The 21603-nt window shown below is 54.6% G+C and overlaps 1 protein-coding gene and 1 non-coding gene across 2 annotated transcripts; one reads left to right on the top strand and one right to left on the bottom strand.

Moving 5' to 3' along the window:
• Positions 1-361: 361 nt before the first annotated feature.
• TMEM63A (transmembrane protein 63A) lies at positions 362-21088 on the bottom strand. The gene is made up of 23 exons (XM_016221227.2): positions 20898-21088; positions 18926-19128; positions 17160-17239; positions 15427-15493; positions 14226-14263; positions 13029-13171; positions 12258-12309; positions 11567-11675; positions 10774-10844; positions 10403-10483; positions 10027-10150; positions 9803-9936; positions 9051-9188; positions 8439-8592; positions 7531-7637; positions 7336-7422; positions 6854-6904; positions 6261-6423; positions 4984-5089; positions 3659-3826; positions 2619-2734; positions 2218-2280; positions 362-1030 (listed from the first exon to the last, which is right to left on the bottom strand). Exons 2-23 carry the CDS (start codon positions 19112-19114, stop codon positions 863-865), a joined length of 2409 nt encoding a protein of 802 aa, XP_016076713.2. The 5' UTR covers positions 19115-19128; positions 20898-21088; the 3' UTR covers positions 362-862.
• On the top strand, positions 16328-16432 carry LOC148090753 (U6 spliceosomal RNA). Its single transcript, XR_015716333.1, has one exon. It is a non-coding gene; the product is annotated as a U6 spliceosomal RNA (small nuclear RNA).
• Positions 21089-21603: the final 515 nt, after the last annotated feature.

The following is a 21603-nucleotide window of genomic DNA, read 5'->3' as shown; positions in this document are numbered from 1 at the left end:
CACCTTGGAGGGAACAGACATGGGAGTCAAGGACTGGAGGCTGAGCCCCACGCACTGGCCCTGAGGAGGCAGGAAAAGCTGGCTCTCACCAGTCTGGCTGAATGGGCACTTTATTAGTGGTTCGCATTGTCCCTGACGGCTGCGGGTGACGCTGGCCCAGCCAGTGTGACTGGCGACATGATACAAAAACAGAACCACAGCAGGAAGAGTGTGTGAGGCTGGCAGAGCCTGCACTGACCATTTCTATCCTGCCCCCCACGGCGCACTCCTGGGACAGGGCTGGGGTGCCCGGCTTACTACGCAGAGGGGGAACCGGAATGACCCAGGGCCACCTTCTGGACCCCATGTCAGGCCTGGGCCCGCCGCAGGCTCTTTGGTTATCAGCTGGTTGTACGTGTGCCTAGAAGGGGGTGGGTGGTGTGTGCGTGCTCGGAGGGAGGAGGTCTCCCACTTGTTAAATTCTCCCTGTTACCTGAGTCACCACAACCAATGGCCCTGGAGGGACTCAATTCCAACACATGATCTTGCTAAAAATCATGGGGACATCATCCAGCTACAGCTGGACACTGCAGAGGGGGATGGGAAGCGAGCAGAGCCCCAGGCAAGCAAGGGTAGGGAGCTGCACCTGGTCTCACCACTGCTGTGACCAGAAAACACTACCCAGTGATAGTCCTGCCCCAAACCTCTCAGCCGAGGGCCAGCGCCCCTTCCTGGCTGGTTCCATCTTTTCAGAGCAGTGGGGCTTTAAAAGGTGGACAGAGGTCCTGGACTCGGTTGGGGTCAATGTCAAGCTACTTCTCCACCTGCGTCTCCTCACCTCCCAGCTCCCCGAGCCTGACCCAGTCCAGCAGCTGGCCCACTCTCAGGACTCCTGGTAGGTAGCTGCCACGCTGTCCGCAGGGCTCTGGGCCAGGTACTGCCCCGGGACGGTCCCACTGATGTTGTGGATGGCCCCGTAGGTCTGCTGCAGCTCTGGGGACAGGGCTGTTCTCTCAGAGGCCATGCCGTTCAGAATCCGGGGCACATAGGGCTGCCAACAAATGAGGGTGTTAGTGCTTGAGTGGGGCGAGAGTGAGATGCTGAGCCCCTCCACTGTGCCCCCTCCTTCCAGCAAGAGAGACACAACGCTCATGAAGGACACATAAAAAAATAACATCAACTTAGGATGTCAGGACCCAAAATTTGCCAACTGCAGACTTTCGGAGCAGCCAGAGGAAAACATAAAATGCAATCAACTACACAGCTCTCAGGACCAGAAAGAAGCACACACCCCTGTTCCTCGGAAGAAACAACTTTTCCCAGCACTGGGTCCTGGGAGAATCTCTCACTTTACACAGGAATCCAGTCTATCCACACAGGACAGGCGCAGAGTGCTGTCAATGGGACTTCCAGTGCCAGGCTCCAGCTGCTGACCCCAGTGGCACAGCCCTGCTCTGCTCTTCCCCAGGCCCAGGCTGAGAAGGAGGGATTTCCATCATCCATCTGCCCTGCCTCTTCCCCCGGGTAAGGCGTCTCCCTGAGAACCTTCTCTGGGGCTGGTCCAAAGGCAGATGCTGATAAGAGGGCCTGACCCCCAGGAGGCAGCCACTGGAAAGAACACCGCTGAAGAGAGGGGCATTTGCCCCAGCTCCGGCCCTGTCAGGTGGCAGTGGTCACGGCTCTGGGATCCCACGGCTCCCTTTTCCTTTCCCAGCCCCATCCCAGGAGCAGGACTCTGGAGGCCACAAGCAGGGAGCCCCGGGAAAGAAAGGAGACCTGGCGTCTTTCTGACACGCCGCCTGCGTGAAGCAGGTGCTGTGTTCATTTGCGGAGTTCAAACGGGAGCTGTTTTGACACCGCGGAGGACCTCGCTCAGGCAGGTGCTGCTGAGACTCTTGTGATAAGTTTCACCAAACCTTAGGGCCCGGCGACAGTGCCTCACAAAAGGCATTAAATATGCAGAGAAGGAATGTGAGCAGGGAACTGACACCAAGGGGGATGGGCACACACCATGGCCCAGCGAATTCTCCTCTCGGTGAGGGATGCAGCTCCACGTGGGCAAGTTAAAGCGCCCAGAGGGACCAGGGACTCCTTCTCAAGTGACATTTAGCAACCTGCCTGACACGTGATCAACGGACTGGGCTTCTGTCTTAACAAAGAGATGATCGAAGCGCATTTGCCGGGCCCATCTGGTTGGGGCCGTTGCCAGTGCTCGGTGCTGGGGGATCCATAACTTACCGTGTAGGGTGGGGGCACGTGGGGCTGGGCCTCACTTCCTTTGTCACTTGATGGCTCTTCTGTCTGCAGATTAACAGCAGAAACTCCCAATGATACCCAATACTGATCTTCCTGAACGAACACCCTCCAAACAAGCAGACTGTTAACACCCAGAATAATAGTATCAGCTGGCACCAGGCTCCCAGCAGCTGCCCGAGAGAGCAGGGGGGGGAGGTAGGCAGGGAGCAGGGAAGGGGGGGGACGGAAGCTGCAGCTTACACCCAACTACCGATGCCTTTCCCATGAATAAATAAAACCTAGAGAAGCCTGCTGATACGTGAATGGGTGGAGGAGGGGTGGAAACTGTGCCCACATCTCCTCCCAGGCCCTGGCCGGGGGGCGATGAGAAGAGGGGTCTTTACCCTGTAGTTCAGAGGACTGAGGTGCTTAAAGCATCCAAAGCAGGTGTAGCCCAGGCAGACCAGGATGGTGATCAGCACGACCAAGAAGTTAAACAGGGTGGCAGGGGCCGTCATACCTGGGGACAAAGCGATGCCAACCTTAGTGGAGGGAGAGAGGGGCTGCCAGTCCCCCTCCCCCTGATAAGGAAGGGTCCACGCCTGGTGCGGGAACTGTGGGGTGACTTCTCCCTCAGGCAGAAAACAAAGAGAAGGCACCACCCAGCTGGCATGGCTCAGTGGTTGAGCATCGACCTAGGATCCAGGAGATCGAGGTTCGAGCCCCAGTCGGGGCACATGCCCGGGTTGTGGGCCCCACCCCCAGCGGGGGTCGTGCAGGAGGCAGCCGATCAATGGCTCTCATCATTGATGTTTCTCTCTCTCTCCCTCTCCCTTCCTCTCTCTGAAATCAATAAAGACATATTTTAAAAAAAAAAAAAGACAAGGCACCGCCCTGCACCCCCTCAAGCAGCTGGGACACCAGGTCAGTGGGAATTTGCCAGCTTCCTTGTTAGGTCAGTTCCTTGCAGTCTCCGGTGTCCTGGGTTAGGTAGAGTGGAGGCTTCCCCAGCACACCGGGGCAATCCCACATCTCTCCTGGCTTTTTCTTTTCCCCAAGAGTGTTGGTTTTCCCTCTTGCATGTCCCCGCTGTGAGGTGTGAGGACCTGGGCCCATCCACCACTGCCAAAGAGCAGTCTGGACCAGCTTCCCATCTCCTCTGGCTCAGCCCCTCCATAGCTGATCAAGGGGCCAATCGACCCGGCCTTCACCAGTTACACTTGAGCTTGGGCTAGCTTAGGTTGTCACCGCTGTACCCAACTAGCCCTCGCCCTGGGTGCCCCGTTCTGATTAGACACCCAGCCAACCCTCACCCTGGGTGCCACCTTCTGATTGGACACCAGCTTGATGTTGTTAAAGCAATGAAGGATTTGCCTGGCTGGTGTGGCTATGGGCCTGGGAGGCCAGGCCGCCTCCCCACCCGGGGGTCAGAAGGGCTCCTCACCCAGGCGCAGGAAGGAGAAGAAATACAGCCAGAAGAGGCACAGGATGGGAGCGGCCAAGGCCTGGTTCACAGCCGCAAAGTGGATCTGCTTCTCCAGCTTGGCCGGGAGGTAGGCGAAGTAGAGGTTGTGCCGGTCCACCATGTGCTTGAGCAGGATGTAAACGAGGCCTGCAGAGATGGGGCTGTGAGCTGGAGGCCGGCTGGGCCACAGGGCCCCTCTGTCCCCTTCCTCCTGGGGCGGCTATTTGTGCGTGGAACTGGGGCTGGGGCTGCTGCTTGGCCACATGAACGAGAGGGTGGGCAAAACGCATGAACGACGTATATCCCGGCTGCTAGTGTTCCTGGTCTGTCCCCCCGCCACCCCCTCCTCCTCGACCCCTCTCCTCCTTTCTGACTCCAAGGAGTAGAGGTGTCCATAATTCTGTGCCCATGGAGCACTGAAATTCTAGCATCATTTCAGGGAAAGAGGCTATTTTACACTCAGAGGCCTGACCTCAGCTTCCTCCTGGGCCCCTCTCATGCTGAGCAGCCCCCAGGCCCCTCAAGGCTCCCGCTATCCTTTCCTTCTCCCACCGGAGCTGCCCTCCTGCCCTCCTGCCCTCGGTCAATGGATATCCAAGGATCTTAACCCAGGAGCAGCACATAAGGTGGATGCTGCCTTTTATGTCAGGTTCTTAAATTTGTTTTGTTTTGTTGTTTTGAAAGAGTAATACTGTTTTTTAAAAAATAGCACAAGTGAGTAAACAGGGAAAACTAAAACTTCCTCCTACCCCAAACCTCAGCTCTCACTGCCAACAGTCTCTTGGGTGTTCTGTTTCCTTCTAGAGTCTTCCATCTGTCAACCAGTTCCTCATGTTTTATTTTAGTTGCAAGACCTTGGCTTTAAAATTGAACAGTTCTGCCTAGCCGGGCGTGGCTCAGCAGTTGAGCATTGACCTAGGACCCAGGAGATCGGGGTTCGATTCCCGGTCAGGGCACATGCTCGGGTTGCGGGCTAGGCAGCCAATCAATGACTCTCTCATCATTGATGTTTCTATCTCTCTCTCTCCCCCTCCTTTCCTCTCTCTGAAATCAATAAAGATGTTTTTTTAAAAAAATAAAAATAAAATCGAACAGTTCTAAGTTTGAATCCTGACTCTACCCCTCACTGACATGTGTCAGGTGCATGAGAAGTGAAATTAAATTCAGTGTCACCTGTGGCTCCCTGACAGCTTGTGGCTCTGTGGCTACAAGAGGTCCTCTGTTTGTGCCCCATGATGGCTGTCTTGGGGTGCTTGGTGGAAACAACCACCCCCCTACCCTGGACTGGCTTCAGGGCCACTCACCAAACGGCACAATGATGGGGCAGGTGATGCTATAGGCCATGATGACAGTGAAGACGCACAGCATCCACGCATACATGGCTCCGAACTCGAACTCGAAGGCCTGGTTCTGGGAGGTGGAGAAGGTGGAGAGGCATTTACAGGCTCGTTCCACCCCAAATCCCCCTCTGATGGCTCCAGGTGGTGAGGGGAAAGCCAGGTGAGAAGATCTTGGGAAATGGGAGACTCACAGCTCCCCCCACCTCTTGAGGTCTTCTCTCCCTCCACAAGCCTCCTCCAGCTTCCCTCAGCTCACACCCAGGCCTCCCAGGTGCGGTGATTCATGCTTCCTTAGTGTCTCCTTTGTCTCAATCGTGTCCACCCAGCAGGCCCACGAGCCCCTGGAGGGCAGACGGTGCGTCTGAGGACAGGCTGCTGAGTGATCCCTACAGATTTGGGCATCAGGCCCAGTGTCAGCTCTGCCCCTTCTGGCCTGTGTCCTGGGCCACGTACTTAACCTCCCTACAGCTTACTCTGTGCATCTGCCAAGTAAGGTACCAGAAGTACCCATCTCATGGGAGGGGGGGTCTGATAATTCAATGAAAGAATGCAGCACGTCTCGGACTTTTCTCCACGGTACCCACAAGGCAAATGAGAATAAAGAACCCCCACCACCCAATTTAGGGAACAAATGCCACAAGCCCCAAATGCCTTTGACATCTGTGATCATCTTAAGAATTTATGCAAATTTATGCCCCCAAATAAGGAATGTGGCGATGTTAGTTGTATGTGTGTGTGTGATCAGACTGTTTAAAATGCAAAACTCCACCCAGCCAGCGTAGCTCAGCGATTGAGCATCGACCTTTGATCGAGGAGATCTCGGTTCGATTCCCGGTCAAGACACATGCCCGGGTTGCAGGCTCGATCCCCAGCAGGGGGCGTGCAGGAGGCAGCCGATCAATGACCATCTCTCCCCATTGATGTTTCTCTCTCCCTCCCTCTCCCTTCCTCTCTCTGAAATCAATAAAAACATATATATTTTAAAAAGCAATACTGCTTTTAAAAAATAAATAAAATGCAAAAATCCGCACTCTCTCCTCTAGCCGGTGGGTAAGAGTGGAGGTTTATGAGGACATGGCACTTTCACACAGGGTCCTCGATCTGCCAACCCCACCGAGGTGGCGCTGCGCCCCTGGTGAGGAGCACTTCTCAGGTGCCTGGCACTGAGCTGGGCGGCTGGGGAAGTGCCCGAGGGGGGCAGCTCCGAGGGGTCCGCGTGCCCCCGCCCCGCCAGCCCGCACCTGCTTGACGTTCCTGCGGTCGGCGGCGGTCTTGGCCATGATCATGCGGAAGGTGTAGAGGATGAGCCCCGGCAGCCGCAGCAGCTCCATGCCGTTGCCGATGAAGGCCGAGGCGATAACGTAGTTCACAAAGAAGGCGCCCTGGTCCGGCAGGAAAACGCACCTGGGGATGCGGGCAGGGGCGTGAGCTGAGAGGCAGGAGGGCCTCCTTCCTGCCGGCGTTAATCATCACTCACCCTGCTGCCTGGCACCCCTGAGACCCAGCAGATCCTTCTCCCCAATGGCTCAGTTCCCGGTAAATAAGTTTCAAAGAATGAATGAGACTGTGACTAATTGAGCTTTGGCCTAAAAAATTAACCACATTTTTGCGCACATAGCACAAATGGGCCAGCTCCCATGGCGTGGCACGAGGCTCTGCCTGGCCTGCGCCCAGCAGGAACCGGAGAGGGGAGGTGGGGACCCAGTCCCTGGGGTCTCAGGGAGGAAGACATCTGCTCCGAAGCATGGACTACCCTCCCCACAGTGCAGCCCAAGCCCCTGTGGGACATTTACCCGGAACCGTGGCTCCAAAATACAACGTGGCTGATACTTACTCCAACCTGATAGTAGTTTTGTCAAAGAGCCACCGGAAGAAGTAATCCAGACTGAAAGACAAATGGGTCCCGTAAGAATTAATTTCCAACACTCCATGTGATCCCTACACACATGTTCTTTTTTTTCCTGCTCTAAAAATGGGCCTAATCTCAGGATCCACATTTATCCTTTAAAATGCCGCTTACTACAGTGTAACAAACCAGGGCCTACTTGAACAGAGACTCTTCCTGGAGATGAACAAAGCCAGGGTCAGATCCTTCCCCTAAGTGGAAGGTCAGATCAATATTGTTTTCAAGCTTAGAGAGATCGTGTCTCCAGGAGAATCCATGGGCCGGTACAACTGGACTCCAAGTGGGTGTGACGGGCTTAAAGGTTGTTTAGGCTCTGCCCCCACTCCAAAACCGTTTCCATTCTCCTGGGGACAGTGCTCTCCAGATGTGCCCCTGATTCTGAGTTTAGAGCAGGAGGTGGCCACGTGTACCTGGTGAGGCCGAGGGAGGGCAGAATCAGCACCATGAAGATCAAGAATATGTAGACCTTGGTCATCATGATCCGGTTTTCCCCTGACCTGCAGGAAGTCAGAGGTGAGCGCTCACAGGCCCCAGTGTCCCAGGCGTTCCCAGCAAGCCGTGTGTCCACTGCCCTCGGGGGCGGGGGTCAGAGCTCCGGCACTCACTTGGTCCAGTGAGACTCCAGCAGTGTAGAGTAGTAGACGATGGACGGCAGCAGGGCTGAGAAGGACCACAGGAGGAGGGTTGGGAAGAACTGGCTGATGATCGGATCCTGGAAGACAAGGGCCACAGCAGAGCTGGGGGTATGAGGCCATGAACTACCGGCAAGGCAGCTCAGTGAACTCTTGGGGTCGCAGTTGGGTCATCCGTGACCCCCAGAACCAACGCTGTGCCTGGCACAGGGCAGGTATTCCATACTGTTGGCTTAAGAGACAACAACCGCACCTTATATTTGTATGGTAGAGTGAAGAGAGCAATTTCACATATAATTGAATTCCCCTCGTCTTACTGACCAGATAATCTCCATTCCCTACAGAAAATCAATGATATATATATAATGAATACATGTACATAAAATGTCTAAATTACTAGAAAACATTGTACTAAATGTGGCCATGTCTGCTTAGGGCTTAAAAACACAGATGATTACGTATGTCAATTATAGCTGGATAAAAAATATTTGTGTGTTCGTTTGTTTGTTTAAAAAATAGCACAGCCCGGCCGGGCGTGGCTCGGCGGTTGAGCGTCGACCTAGGATCCAGGCGATCGGGGTTCGATTCCCAGTCAGGGCACAGGCCCGGGTTGTGGGCTCAATCAATGGCTCTCTCATCATTGATGTTTCTATCTCTCTCTCTCCCTCTCCTTTCCTCTCTCTGAAATCAATAAAGATATATTTTAAAAATAAATAAATAAATAAATAAATAAATAAATAAATAATAGCACAGACATGAGCTGAACCACATGACATCCTGGTTCACTGTCTCCCACATCACTGGCCCCCATCCCTCCCCCACCCACCACACCCTATTGTCACCAGCCCTCCTGGGATGGGCTGTGCAGAATGGTCACTCACATTCAGAGCATGGATGGGTTTGGTGACGTTGAACTTGTCCATGGTGGAGAGGATGATGGAGGGTGTGGTCAGAAAAAACAGCCCCACGGACAGAATAAAGTTGATGCCCAGCCACTGGAGCCACCAGCGGGGGCCCTGGATAGAGAGGTTCTTCCTGCAGGGGAGAGAACACAGGCCCTGGAGGCTTATCTCCCAAGATCTGACCGCCAACCATCCCAGCAGTGCCCTGGCTTTAGGTGGGTCAGAAGGTTCGACTGGGGCAAGCCAACAGACTAGCCTGAGGGCTCTGGCTTAGGGCTCATTTCAACCTAGGAGTACAGATAAGCTCTCAGCACTGACCTTCAGCTACAGGAAGGTCAAACTTGGGGGCCCTATGAGCTCAGAAGGAAAACAAGTTATTCACTGCTAACTGTTGAACTGAATATTTTAGATATACAGGAAGAGATAATATTAAAATTAATTTGAACTTTTTGTTTTACTCTTTTAATGTGTCCCCCAGGCTAACGAGGCAGGTGACACTTGACCTAAGGCTGCACTGTCCAATATAGCAGCCACGAGCCACGGGTGGCTACTGAGCATTGAAATGTGGCCCTCCTGGGCCTGGGGGCTCACCAGCAGATGTCCTCAGGGTAAGCGGCGAAGGTGACTGTCCACTTGGAGATGCAGAGCTCTCTGCTGTAGGAGGACGGCTGGGGCTCGCCTTTGCACCTAAGGCCCTGGCACTTGCAGGCGTTGAAGTCTTTCAGGATGCTGCCGGGAAATGCAGAAATGGCCAGGCCCAGACCACGCAGTGCCATGTGCATTCACAGCATGGACTGAGTAAGACTGGGAGCCTCCTGGTACAGAACCTTTGCTTTATTACTATGAATTTATTATAATTAATGCTACAAGAGACACAACATGCTTGGCACACTATGTGGAGGATTTTTTTTAATCCTGCAAGCCAAGGATTATTATTCTTATTTTACAGATGAAGAAACTGAGGTTCTCTGAGTCAGGTACTATGTCCCGTCTGTCTGGCTCCGGCTCCCATGCCGTTTGCACTGCCTCGTTCACTGCTCCCCGCTGGATCCTGCTGCCAGCGGCTTCACCCTTCAATTCTCTCATTCCCCAGGCCCCAGAGGTGTGAGCCCAGCAGCTGATTAAGGCCACATCTATCCAAGAGGGTCTCAGCTAGAATCACCCATGCCCAGCTGTCGCACAAACATAAGGGTCTCCTCATGCCAGACCTGGGGAAGTAGAGGGACATGCCACTGACAAACCCCAGCGACACGATTCAGCAGGATCATCTCTACCCAAGAGGGACTGCGAGGTATCTGGACAAGAACAAGGGAGTCAGCCACAGAAGGGCCTGGGACACTCACTAGGTGGCCATGGACTTCTCCTGGAAGGTGACAAAGGCCATCCCCAGGGGCTGGAACGGGACCCTGCACTCCTCCTCTGTGATCTTCTCCATCAGCCTGTCCTTCATGTCCGTGTAGTAAGAGATGGCGTCCTCCTGCCAGGGGACACATCCCTGTGATGACGGGGCCCTGCGCGGGTGGCAGGGGGACCCCAGCGCCTGCGCCCGACCCGGATGGGCCCTCACCCGCTCGCAGCCCTGCACTTCGCAGCAGCAGAACTGGCCGCAGAGCTTGGGGTTGATGAGGCTCCGCTGGCCTGTCTTCGCCTGCAGGTTTGTGTAGTAGGTCAGGCTCTTCTCGGTCTTTTTTCTGCAGGTGGGGGGAGGGGAGAAACTTTAGACCCCCCAGTCCTGTGGCATGGACCCCACACCTCCATTCAACCATCAGTCACCACCAGGACTGGGGGTTCAGCCTTCTGAACAAGCGAAGGGCAGAGCCCCGCTCCTCCCTCCCCACCGGGGGACCCAAGGCCATCCAGGAAGGAGGGTGGGCATCTCAGAGGGGAAGGGTGGGGAAGCTGCAGGCCAGCTCAGCCCGTGCACACCCGCCCACCGCCCTTACCTCTCCTTGCACAGGTACATCAGCTTTTCCACGTTGTAGCACAGCTGGACCTCCACCACTTCACACGTGGGATACGCGTCCCTGTGCCCAGGGCAGGCCCGAGGCAAAAGATGGCATTGGAAAAGGGAACCCCCCCGGCAGGTGGGACGCCCTACATCTCCAAGGGCAGCAAAGCGCCCAAGCTGCTCATTCCTGGGCCAGCAGAGATCTTTTCTCTATTTTAGCACCAGCAGAGCCAGTACAAGGCAGGGTCTCGGATCCCACCCGGGTGTCCAAGTGGAAGACAAGGCGCTCACCCAAGGAGCCTGTCCCATGGGACTATGTGGTCCCACTGGAGGGGCTCGCTCCCCTTCCGTCCCAGTCCTGCTCACCTGAAGTGGCTCTCCACTGTCTCCTTTGTGGCATGTCTGGGGAGTCCTGTGACGAACAGGGTCCGCCTCACCTGCCGGAGAAACACACCGGAGAGAAAAGTCACCAGGACAAGCCGTCTCAGGTGCTCGGGTGCTCTCCTTCCATGGCCTGGCAGAGCCCTGAAATGGTACTTTCTTCCCAGCTATGCAAAGAACATTTCCAAAGCAATGCTATGAGCCTCCTTTGCATGATCAGGGAGGACTGAGAAAGAACCCAGAGAGGGAAAGTGCCTCAAATAGGGTCACACAGCAGATCAGAGGGGGCCTGAAACTAAGTCCCTCCTCCGTTCCATCAATCTATGGGCTGCAAAGAGAGAGGGGGCTGCTCTCAATCTGAATGTCTTGGGAGTTACTTAGAATCAGTAACAATAAGCCCGTACCCCACAATCTATCAGAAAACAATTTTTAAAAGATAAGACCAAGCCCTGGCCGGTGTTGCTCAGTTGGTTGGAGCATGGTCCCATACACCAAAAGGTCGTGGGTTCGATTCCCGGTAGGATTAGTTGTATGAGAGGCAACCAATCAATGTTTCTCTTTCTCTCTCTCTCTCAAAAAAATCAACAAACATATCCTTGGGTGAGGCTTGACAAAAGAGAGAGAGATGCCAAGTTTGAGTGTAAATATGCCAGCCAGGTGCCACAGAGGACTCTCCTGAAGCTCAATGCTGTCACACTCCTGGGGAATAAATGGGGGTGCCCTTCTTCTCCACGCCCCCAGAACCTCCCAGCACCTGCCCACCCCCAGCCTCACTCACCAGGCTCTCATCTTTGTACTTGATGGACTGGGTGTGGTGCCGCATGAAGCCCAGGGTGAGGAAGAGATATATGACCGCGAAGACCGTGTGCAGCCAAAGCAGGTCGTTGCTGAGGGGGGGACACCACCCGCTGTCAGTGCTGGGCTCCCAGGCAGGGGGCTTGGCTACCTTCATGGCACTGAGCTGAGGGGCACCGACTTCATCACAAGAGGCTGCATGGCCAGTGTCCCCCCCGAGAGAGCCCTGTCCTGACAAATGAACCCCAGACGCATGGGCCCTACTGGTTTCCTCAAAACAGCTGGTGCTGCCCAGCCAGTGTGGCTCAGTGGTTGAGCATCGCCCTAGGAGCCAGGAGATTGAGGTTCGATTCCCCGTTAGGGCACATGCCCGGGTTGCGGGCTCGATCCCCAGCAGGGGGCGTGCAGGAGGCAGCAGATCAATGACACTGTTTCTATCTCTCTTTCCCTCTTCCTTCCTCTCTCTGAAATCAATAAAAATATATTTTAAAAAACAGCAGCTGCCGACAGCGTGTGTCAGTGCCCAGTGCCCAGCCACACGCTAGCTGCAAAGGGGCTTTTGGACATGAGCCCACCCACTTTGGGCTACCTCTCGCCCACCCTGGGCTCCAGAATCTGCCTTCTCCTTGGCCTCGCCCATCGGCATCCTCATATCCTTCCACCCCCCTACTCACCCAGTCTGTAGGTTTGCTATTGTAGTCCTCCCAAAACTGTAAGGGTCTTTGTCTGCAGAGAAACACAGGGACTTAGTTCCAGGGTCACACTGGGGAATGGGAGGGGACACAACCAGCCTTGGTTTGCGCAGCTCTGAGGAGGAGGGGTACAGACAGCCAGGCTGGTCAGAGGACAGTGCCACCCATCCAGTCTTTTCAGGGTTACCCCGACCAAGGCCTCTGCTTTACCCCAAGACGCTCCCTGGCAATTTCTCAACCCATCATCGGGGTTCATCTTGCTTTGAGATTTTTGTGGCATTTCTTGAGACATCTGGAAAGATCCTAAGCTGTTCCCAAAACTAAGGTTGGGAATCACTGGCCTAAGAAATGGGGTCATGGTGGCATTTTGGAAGCTAGATTCCTGCAGTTGTTTGGAAATACAATTCCCGGCTCTGATTTTGACTTGGAGCCCCACAAACATCTTCCGGATCCACCAATTGTGGCCTCCTGATTTGGGTGGGGGCAGGAAAATACAAAACACCCTTGCAAGCCCCTAATTCTATAAATCTTGGGGCTTCTGTTCCTCCTACTTAGAAACAGAAATTGATGAGGGGCCCAGGTTTGGGGGGGATTCTTCTCTGGATTTTTAATCGGATGGAAAAATCCAGAAAGGTACCCTGAGGCCTTCTCACATCTGAGTGTGAGCACGGGTCCCCCACAATGAGCCCCTTTCCCTGGGCCTGCTGCTCTGCCTGGGCCCCACTCAGGGCCAAGGACAACAGGGGTAGTTACCCAGCAAGTCGCCCGAGAGGTTGACGGGCAGGATGACGCACAGGGACAGGAAGCTGACCACCACCAGCAGGAAGATGATGTGTCTCTGGAAGGACAAGTAGTGGATGGCGTCCTCTCCGCACCACTCCAGGATCTGGTCGTCGCTGGTCAGGACACAGGGTGGAATCTTAATGAGCAGCAGTCACAGGCCGGGCCCTCGGGGCCTTTGCACGAATTATCTCCTCTAATCCCTCACCACCATCCCAGGAGGGAGGCTTAATTTTCTCTCTATTTTTTTATATATGAGTAAACAGAGGAATGGAGAAGTTGCTTAACTTTTACAATCACATAGCTCCTAACAGAGGAGCTATAATGAGAACTTCAGAGCCTGACCTCTTAGCCCCACACCCAACTCCTGGGCACAGGAACCTACCACCTCTCCATCTGTGTCTCTAGAAACACTGAGGTTTGTACTGGGGTGAGAGGTGTAGATACAATGGTCCCACGGCCCTTTCCTGCCTCTATGAGCACAGCCACTGGCCAGAGGGCCCCTGGGAACCTCCTTCCGAAGCTCAGGGCCCCGATCCTTCTTCTGTCACCCCTCAGCCAAGCTGGGACGGAGAGGTGGAGACGTTGCTGAAACACGCCAAGGCTCAGTCGGTCCTGCTGCCCCTGGCTCCTCCCTGTGCCCCAGTTTCCTGATGGGGAGATACCCTGAGGGTCCTGCTTCCACACCCTGGGGCAAGTGCCACTCCGGGAAGAGCTCAGGGTGCATGGAAGGCAGGTCTGAAGGGTGCGGCGCGTGGGCCTGGCAGGCGACAGGCCACAGTGGAATCTGGCTCAGCCACCTCCGGGAGCGGGTCACGGGACACACCTGAGGCTGGGACTCAGCTAAAGCAGGAAGGTACTACCTGCTGGCTACCTGGTGGCTTCGCAAGAAAGCATGAGCTCAATCAGCTTGTGCAGGGGCTGCCTGGGCCCCCTTTGTTCACAGCCCCCACACACTGCTTTGAACCTGAACTGGAAAAGTACCTAAGAGTCCCTGTCTCAAGGTCAGGCATCTTGGCCCTTTCTCCAGATTGGCCTCACACACACACTCACACACACGCACACACACGCACACATGCACGCACACGCACACACACACGCACACACACGCACACACGCGCACACACACACACGCACACACACGCACACAGATGCCCACGTTGTACTCACTTCAGACGGAAGATCGCAGTCAGCCAGGGGCAGCATCCCTGGAAACCAAGAGATCAGGGCTCAGCTTCGAGCATGTCTGGCTTTGGGAGCAGACGTAACCATCGTCTTTGACATTAATAACTATCCAACTTCCTCTTGTACAAAAACAGCGCTTCTTCTACCCCAAGTTCGGCAAGCTACCCCTTGTCCCAACCATGACAGAGTCTGCAGGCTCCCAATCCTTCCCCGTCTGCATCCCATGCCTGGGATTCTTGCAAAAACCTCTCAAATGTGACAATCTGTGGAGTTACACAGGCTCCAGGGTCAAACCGTGAAACCTGAATCAAGAGCTGATGAAAACTCGGGGCAGCTCTGGAGAAAGTGACGTGGGTTTCTGTGTGTCTCAAAAGGACTGATGAGACCTGGGACAAAAAGCCTGGAGTGGGATCTAGAGAGGGAAGAGGTGTCTGTGGGTTTTATTGCCCACTGACACTCCCTAAAGCTGGACTGTTTCCCAGCTTTACCTGTCTTTATTTGAAGACAAATATTTGTCCACCATTCACTTGACAATTACCAAGTACCTACTACCGGGTGACAGGTGATGGGGAACAGTGCTGGGTAAGACATGGTTCCTGCCCCTATTTGGCCCACAGACTAGCAGGCAAGCTAATAATTAATTAACTGGCTCTGGCCGGTGTGGTGCAGTTGGTTGAGTGGCACCCTGTGAACCGAAAGGTTGCCGGTTCGATTCCCGGTCAGGGCACACGCCCAGGTTGTGAGCTCAATTCCTGCTCAGGGTGCGTGGGGGAGGCAGCCAATCTCATATTGATGTTTCTCTCTTTCTCTCTCTCTAAAAATCAATACAAACATATTTTCAAAAAGGAAGTAATAAAAATAATTGCCCCAAAAGCCATAAGTATAATAACAGAGACAAGTGCTAGGACCACATGGGGGTTCCACAGCCCTCTGCCTGAGAGTCAGTCTCACGATCCTGGGCCATCCAGCTGCCACTCCCCTGTGGTACCTACCAAGTCCAGGTGACTCTGCCAATGCAGAGAAGAGCTCTTACCCACACTTGCCACTCAAGACCCAGGGCACTAAGTTAGCACCTGAACAGGAACACCACTGCCCTCTCCCCCCGACTCATGAAGCTGGTCCCCACCACCCGCCACCTGCCACCCGCCCCGCCGGCCATAACCACAGCTGTCCCTTAGATACCAACCAGTTCACTTTCAAAGTCTTGTTGCCCTTGGGAGGAAGATGATGATGATCTCTGGAATCTGGACTCGCTAGAAACACAACAAGAAAAAAATTCAGATGATTCTTTTAAAAATCTAAAACCTTGTGTCCAGTATCTTGCTGCCTCATAGAGCTCAGGACCAAGGCTACTAGCCCTCAATGGCTGGAACAAAACATAAGCCGCCCTGTGAAAAATACAGACAAGGGTAATGACCATCCCTAGGTACGTAAGACATAAAGCCCCGTTACGTGTGATTAGAGTATAAGGTAGGACACCCTGGACCCTCAGCACTATGACTGGCTTACCTAAGTGACTTCAAAATGTTGCCTGTTTACAAGATATTTCCCAATATAGCAGACAACACTTGGAATAAATACTGTACTTTATCAAATCTAAGACACCACTGGTGTAAGGGGCATAATTATGAACCACAAAGAATGAAAAAAAAAGTTACCAATTAAACTATAATACCAATGACAATAAACTGCATTCCAATTTCAGAAAATGTCAAAATGTGCATTGGAGAGTTGACGGACTCTGGCATTTTATACCGTGGCACTCTCATCAGATCCTTTCTTCTGAGTAACCCGTAAGAACACCCAGTGTGCTGCGAATTTAAGGTGTTGGTCACCCAGCCAGCTGGGGGACAGAGCCAGTGGTACAGGTGGAGAATTCATTTTCCCCCTTCAGGTGATGTGAGCAGAGAACCGTCAAAGCCCAGGCTGGAAGCGGAAGGACCTGAGGTCTGTGGTTCGTAGCAGACTCATCCAGGGCACAAACCCAGAGGGAAGTGAGGGACAGCCTGTCATGGCCCTACAGCCCCTCTTAACCAGCCCCAGCACCAAGCTGATTAATTTCAAGAAGATGCACTTGAAAAATTCAAGTGCTCGCTTCGGCAGCACACATCCTAAAAACTGGGGCGATACAGAGACGAGCAGGGCCCCTGAGCAAGGATGACACGCAAATTCCTGAAGCGTTCCACGTTTTTTGATTCAGTGACATGGAGGCATGGATCAGACTGAGGGATCTCAGAGGGATGGAGGGGGGTGGGTGGGTGGAGGGGGAGAGAGTAACCAAAGAATTTATGTGCGTATACGCACAACCCAAGGACATGGACAACGGTGGGGAGAGGGACTGGGGAGGGGGGTGGGGCAGGCCATTGGGGAGAAAAAGGGACATCTGTAATATTTTGAACAAAAATAAATTAATTAATTAATTTTTAAAAATAATATATTCAAGGCGAGAAAGAAAACTGGCACCCTCCCCCTCAGCTGATTTTGAAAGCCCGAATTATCTAAAGGAACAAAGTTTCCTCCTCAGCCTGACGCTAGCAGGGCTCATGGCCACGGCCAGGCCAAGGCCCTAGCAGAAAGCTGGGCGGGCGGGCCTTGGTTTTCTCATTGGCAGAATGACAGCAACGAGGCTGACCTCATGCGTCTGTGGTGCAGAGCAGACAGCCAGTGTCTGGTACAGGCCTGGCGGATGTGCTCGGTGAACATAACACCACACCAGCATCGTGTGTGGGTCCTGCCTGGTGGGCTGCACAGCCCCCCTCCCTCCCTCCTTCCCTTCCTCTCTCCCTCCCTCCCTCCCTCCCTTCCTTTCTCTCTCTCTCTCTCTCTCTCTCTCTCTCTCTCTCTTTCACACACACACACACACACACACACTCACGGCCACACTCTGACTCACAGTAGAGGTAATATGTCTTTTTTTACCTGCCTGCTTCTGACACCAGGGCAATACGTCCATAATCCCAGAATCTTCTTCTTATGATGGAAAACACCAATATTAAAAACTGAAAGTAGAAAAGGAACCAGGTGAGAGCATATCGGATGGCTTCTAATGAGAAGAGACAGCGGCCTTGGGGACAAAGGCCACCTGCACAGAGTCAGCGGGGCTAGAAGGGCCTTGGAGATGATCCAAGCCCAGAGAGGGTACCGAGCTGCCCAAAGCCACACAGCTCAAAGGCTGAAAGGCCTGATGCTTTGCTCACCCCCCTCCCCCGGGTCTTGTCACTTGTTCCCAAGTCACGAAGGCTGTCGACGCTGACCCTGAGCTTGCCCTGGCGCCCTTCTAGTCAAGCACATTGGCCCTGGCCTTCGCTATCAAGGGAGAATCAACAGCCACAACCTTCCTCGGCCCGATCTGTCTCTAGTGGCCCCTGAGCAGGAAAGTCTTCACTTCAAACAGAATTTCATTTTTAATTACAGAACCAGGGCAGGAGAGCGCTCGGGCTGAGCTGGAAGTGGGTGATGTGCTTTCAAAGGCAGGTGAGTCACGTTATAGAATAAAACGCAGGCTGCTCAGCCAGGACCTGCCCCCTCGCCCTGACTGCCGCTTTCTTGGCCGAGGGGTGTGGACATTTCCTACGAGTCCAGGTTTTCCAGCCCCCGCCACCCCTGGCTCATCTTCCTGCAATAAAAATCCACCCCCACCAGCACACTCCCCTGGACAGCAACTCCCTCTTCTCAACCTACCCTGTTCCAAACGTACCCTGCCCAGCCGCCTCGGGTCCCTGCCCATCCCCTGTCCCCAGACTTCTCACCTTGGCCCAAACTCTCCCCTCCCCGAAGACGCTGCATAACAGCTCCTGGGCCACCCTCTCCCATGAACCCCGGCACCCTCAAATCCACCACCACACTCCTGTCCACCCTTCCCTTCTCGACCAAGACCAGTCTATAGGACGGCATTCTCAATCTACAAATAGGTTTTCACTCCAAGACACGGGTGATCTGGCACAGAAGGAGCCCTTTTCCATAAACGCAACATGAGTAGCACACAGGTTCCCACATCAGCCCGCAAAGGACCAACAATGTAGCAAAACTCCAATGCACACATTTAGGCCTTAATCCTAGGGACCAACTGGAAAGGAGGAGGGAGAACTCCCCCACCCCCAAACTTGTTTGACACCTGCCTCCTTCCCTTGGGAGCTGGGACCCACTGGCCACCCTAACTCCCGCTCCCCCAGTCCCCCACCTAGCCTCTGGCCCAAAGCCACCCCAGGGTATCTACTCCCTCTGCCCCATCTCACCCCATTTACTCACATGGTCTCCTCTACATGTTAGGACAGGGCATCAAGAGGGACCAACCGTCTCGTGGACATTTGTGAAAAGAAGGTGCCCCTTAGCCCCAGTACATTTCACCTGGCCCGTGCTGAGTCGGTGTAGGGAGGAAACCGGCACAGGAATGAGAGTAATTGCCAAAGGAACAGCGACCTGGGTTCTTTCCATACCTTGCCTTATTTAATCTTCTCTAAACGCTCTGAAGTAAGAATTATTTGTTCCATTTCATAGAGCAGAAACCCGAGGCCCAAACAAGCTATGTAACATGCCCAAGGTCACGGAGCCAGAAAGTAGCAGAGTTGGGATATAAACCCAGGTACCTATGGCTCCTCACCTGAGTTTCCCAGAAGGCCCGGGGGGGGGAGGGGCTTAAATAAACAAATAACGGGGAGGGGGGACATGGTTCACAAAGGTCTTACCAGGAAGCAGCTGACGTCTATGAGCAGGACAACGGGGATGCCACCAAAGGGGACGCCCTGGAGCACGGTGCTGTTCTGGGCGGAGTTGTAGCAGTAGGAGTCATTGGGCTGGTCCCCAATGCCCAGTCGATCCCGGATGGACACGGCCTTGGACGGCCACAGCTCCAGGAACGGAGAGGCCGCCGTCATCGCGCCTGTGATCCCTGGAGAACAGGACCAGGCAGACAGTCAGAGCTCCAACTTTCCCGTAGTTTCCCCAGCCAGCGCTGGCAGGGCCAAAGGTGGGTGTCCCCTCCAAGGGCTGGCAGGAGCCCACGGTGAGGGATCGGGGAGAGGCAGGCGCCAGACCCCACGTGCCAGGCAGAGTCTATAGAAAACGGCTCCATTGTGGGAACAGTCCCAAGGGTCAGAGGGATGGAGCGGGTGGCTCATGCAAAACACAGCTGGCAGGCCCCCGCCCCGAGTGGGCAGAACAGGAAGAAAGGGAAGGACAGGCGATGCTGTGTCTGCCTACTGAGGAGGTGCCCCCAGTGCCCCCAGTGCCCCCAGCCTCCAGGACTACTGCTGGTGAGGAATTCCCGTAGGAGCCACTGGGAGAGCTAGCGTGCAGGCAGGGAGCGCGTGGAAGGAGACAAATAAGGGAGAAGGGAATCTAAGTCCACACTGCAGGTCTGCGGGGCACGGGCGAGCCCCGCTGCCACTGTTCAAGGACGTCAGAGACAGGCCCATTCTCTACACTTGGAAACTGAGGCTCAGAGGCTTAACCACCTGCCCCAAGATTAAGGAGCTGGCTGGCAGACTCGGGTCTCAGACCCAGACTCCTGACTCGCAGATGCCAGATCTCTTTCTACCAATCCCAGCCCCCGCTCCAGCAGGCGGACAAACACGTCAGTTCAGTGAGAGATGAAAGGCCTGGGAAGGGGCAGCCAGAGAGGTGTGGGAACAGAGAGGAGAGAGGAGGGGGTGGTCCAGGGGGAGAATGGGGATAGTCTCAGGACTTCCCAGGGACCCCTGAGTCACCCACTGCGCCCTCCCAGCTCTGCCCTCTGGCCCCTGCACTCCTGAGTACCTTTGGTCTAAATGAAAGGCCTGAAATGCTCAAAACAAAACTGCTCCAGGCTGGCTGCCGACTCTCCTTTCCTGGCGCCTGGTACCCCTGGTGAAGCTAATGAAAAGCTCTAGGCCCGGCCGGCGTGGCTCAGCGGGTGAGCACCAAACTATGATCCAGGAGATTGCGGTTCGATTCCCGGTCAGGGGATATGCCTGGGTTGGGGCTCAATCCCCACCGGGGGGCGGGCAGGAGGCAGCTGATCAATGATGCTCTCATCATTGATGTTTCTACCTCTCCCTCTCACTTCCTCTCTCTGAAATCAATAAAGAATTTTTTTTTTTTTTTAATTTGAAAAGCTCTAGTGTTTGTCTCCTGACACCAAAGGCCCCGGAATTAGTGCCTTCTTTTCACATTGTCTGGGCTGAAGAGCCAGGATAACTGCTCAGCACCCCCTTCCTCCAGCTCCCACCTCCCCATATGTGGTTAAACCAGATTCCCAGGGGGTTTCTTTCTACCTGCTGCAGGGACAACAATCTTGGGAACCAGAAGAAAAGGGACAGGGAACCCCAACAGAAGTCTGGACTCCTGGTAGTGCTGGTGGGTTGTGTGCTGGGGGGGGGTGATTCCCAGTTCTAACCCCTTGGCCTGCTGGGCTGGGGACAATCTCACAAACACAGGAGCACAGGCCGGGTGGGGGGAGGGTGGCAGGTCCGAGTCATGTGAGGATTCCCAGATCAGGTCACTTTCTCACCTCTGTAAGAGCTGGAGGGTGTGGTGCCAGAGCATGGAGACGAAAACTACTTCTGGGAAACAGATGATCTTGGCTTCCCTCCTTTAAACCCCACCCTGTGGCCCCACCCCAACACCTCACTTGGATGCTGGGAGGCCAGTGCCTGCCCCTCCTCCTTTCCCCACACGTACCAGACACCAGGGGACGTAAGGACTGTGGATGAGTCCCTTGGAGGGGTCCTCAGTTGGAGCTGGTTCTGGCAAATGCAGCAGTAGCCCCGGCCACCTCCCAAGCTGCGTCAGGCCGGCCACTCATTTCCTGCAGGACTTCCCTCACCACAGGGTCATGGGGCGCCAGCCTTGACAGCCTTTCCTAAAAGAACACAGACAACCAGAGTCATCTGGAAGCTGCCACTTCCAGCTCAGGAGTTCTGGCCTGAGACCCCTCGGCACACTCCCCCCCCACTCACACCTGCCCCGATGTCTCTGAACTCACTCAATGGACCCTTTGGTTCCTTCCAATGGACAACCTCCTGCCCTGACCTCTCCCCCAACTCCCAGAACTGGTTCTAGGTCCTCAGGCCTCTGTGCCACCCTACTCCTCCCTCCTCACCCTGCATCCCCCAGGGCCCCAGCCTCTCCCCTCTTCTCCTAAGGCTCGAGGCCCTGCTGGGAACAGGACAGTGCCCACCACCCTCCCGCCCCCCCCAAGCACAGGAGGCTGTGGGACTCTGAGCTGAGGACCTCATCTGGGCCCCAAGGGCGGCTGCTGCCAGGGACAGGGCAGAACAAACACGAAAGACTTGAAAAGTGAAGTGCTAAGAAAAGAACATCCTCATAGAGGACTCACAGAGGGAACACTGTCCCTGGAAAGAGGTGGAGGCGCTGGCTGGGACGG

This window comes from Miniopterus natalensis, chromosome 21 (genome assembly GCF_054644295.1).
Source record: "Miniopterus natalensis isolate mMinNat1 chromosome 21, mMinNat1.hap1, whole genome shotgun sequence".
Taxonomy (NCBI): Eukaryota; Metazoa; Chordata; class Mammalia; order Chiroptera; family Miniopteridae; genus Miniopterus; species Miniopterus natalensis.
Note: the sequence above shows the minus strand (reverse complement) of the source record. Positions and strands in the feature narration are given on the sequence as shown.

Coding starts and splice junctions, on each gene's coding strand:
- TMEM63A (XM_016221227.2), bottom strand. CDS start 19,114: ATGACGGCGGCCTCTCCGTTCCTGGAGCTGTGGCCGTCCAAGGCCGTG. Junction 12,310..13,028: donor CCTCTCGGGCGACTTGCTGG/GTAACTACCCCT, acceptor GTTTCTCTGCAG/ACAAAGACCCTTACAGTTTT. Junction 6,905..7,335: donor CCCTCCCTCGGCCTCACCAG/GTACACGTGGCC, acceptor TTTGTCTTTCAG/TCTGGATTACTTCTTCCGGT.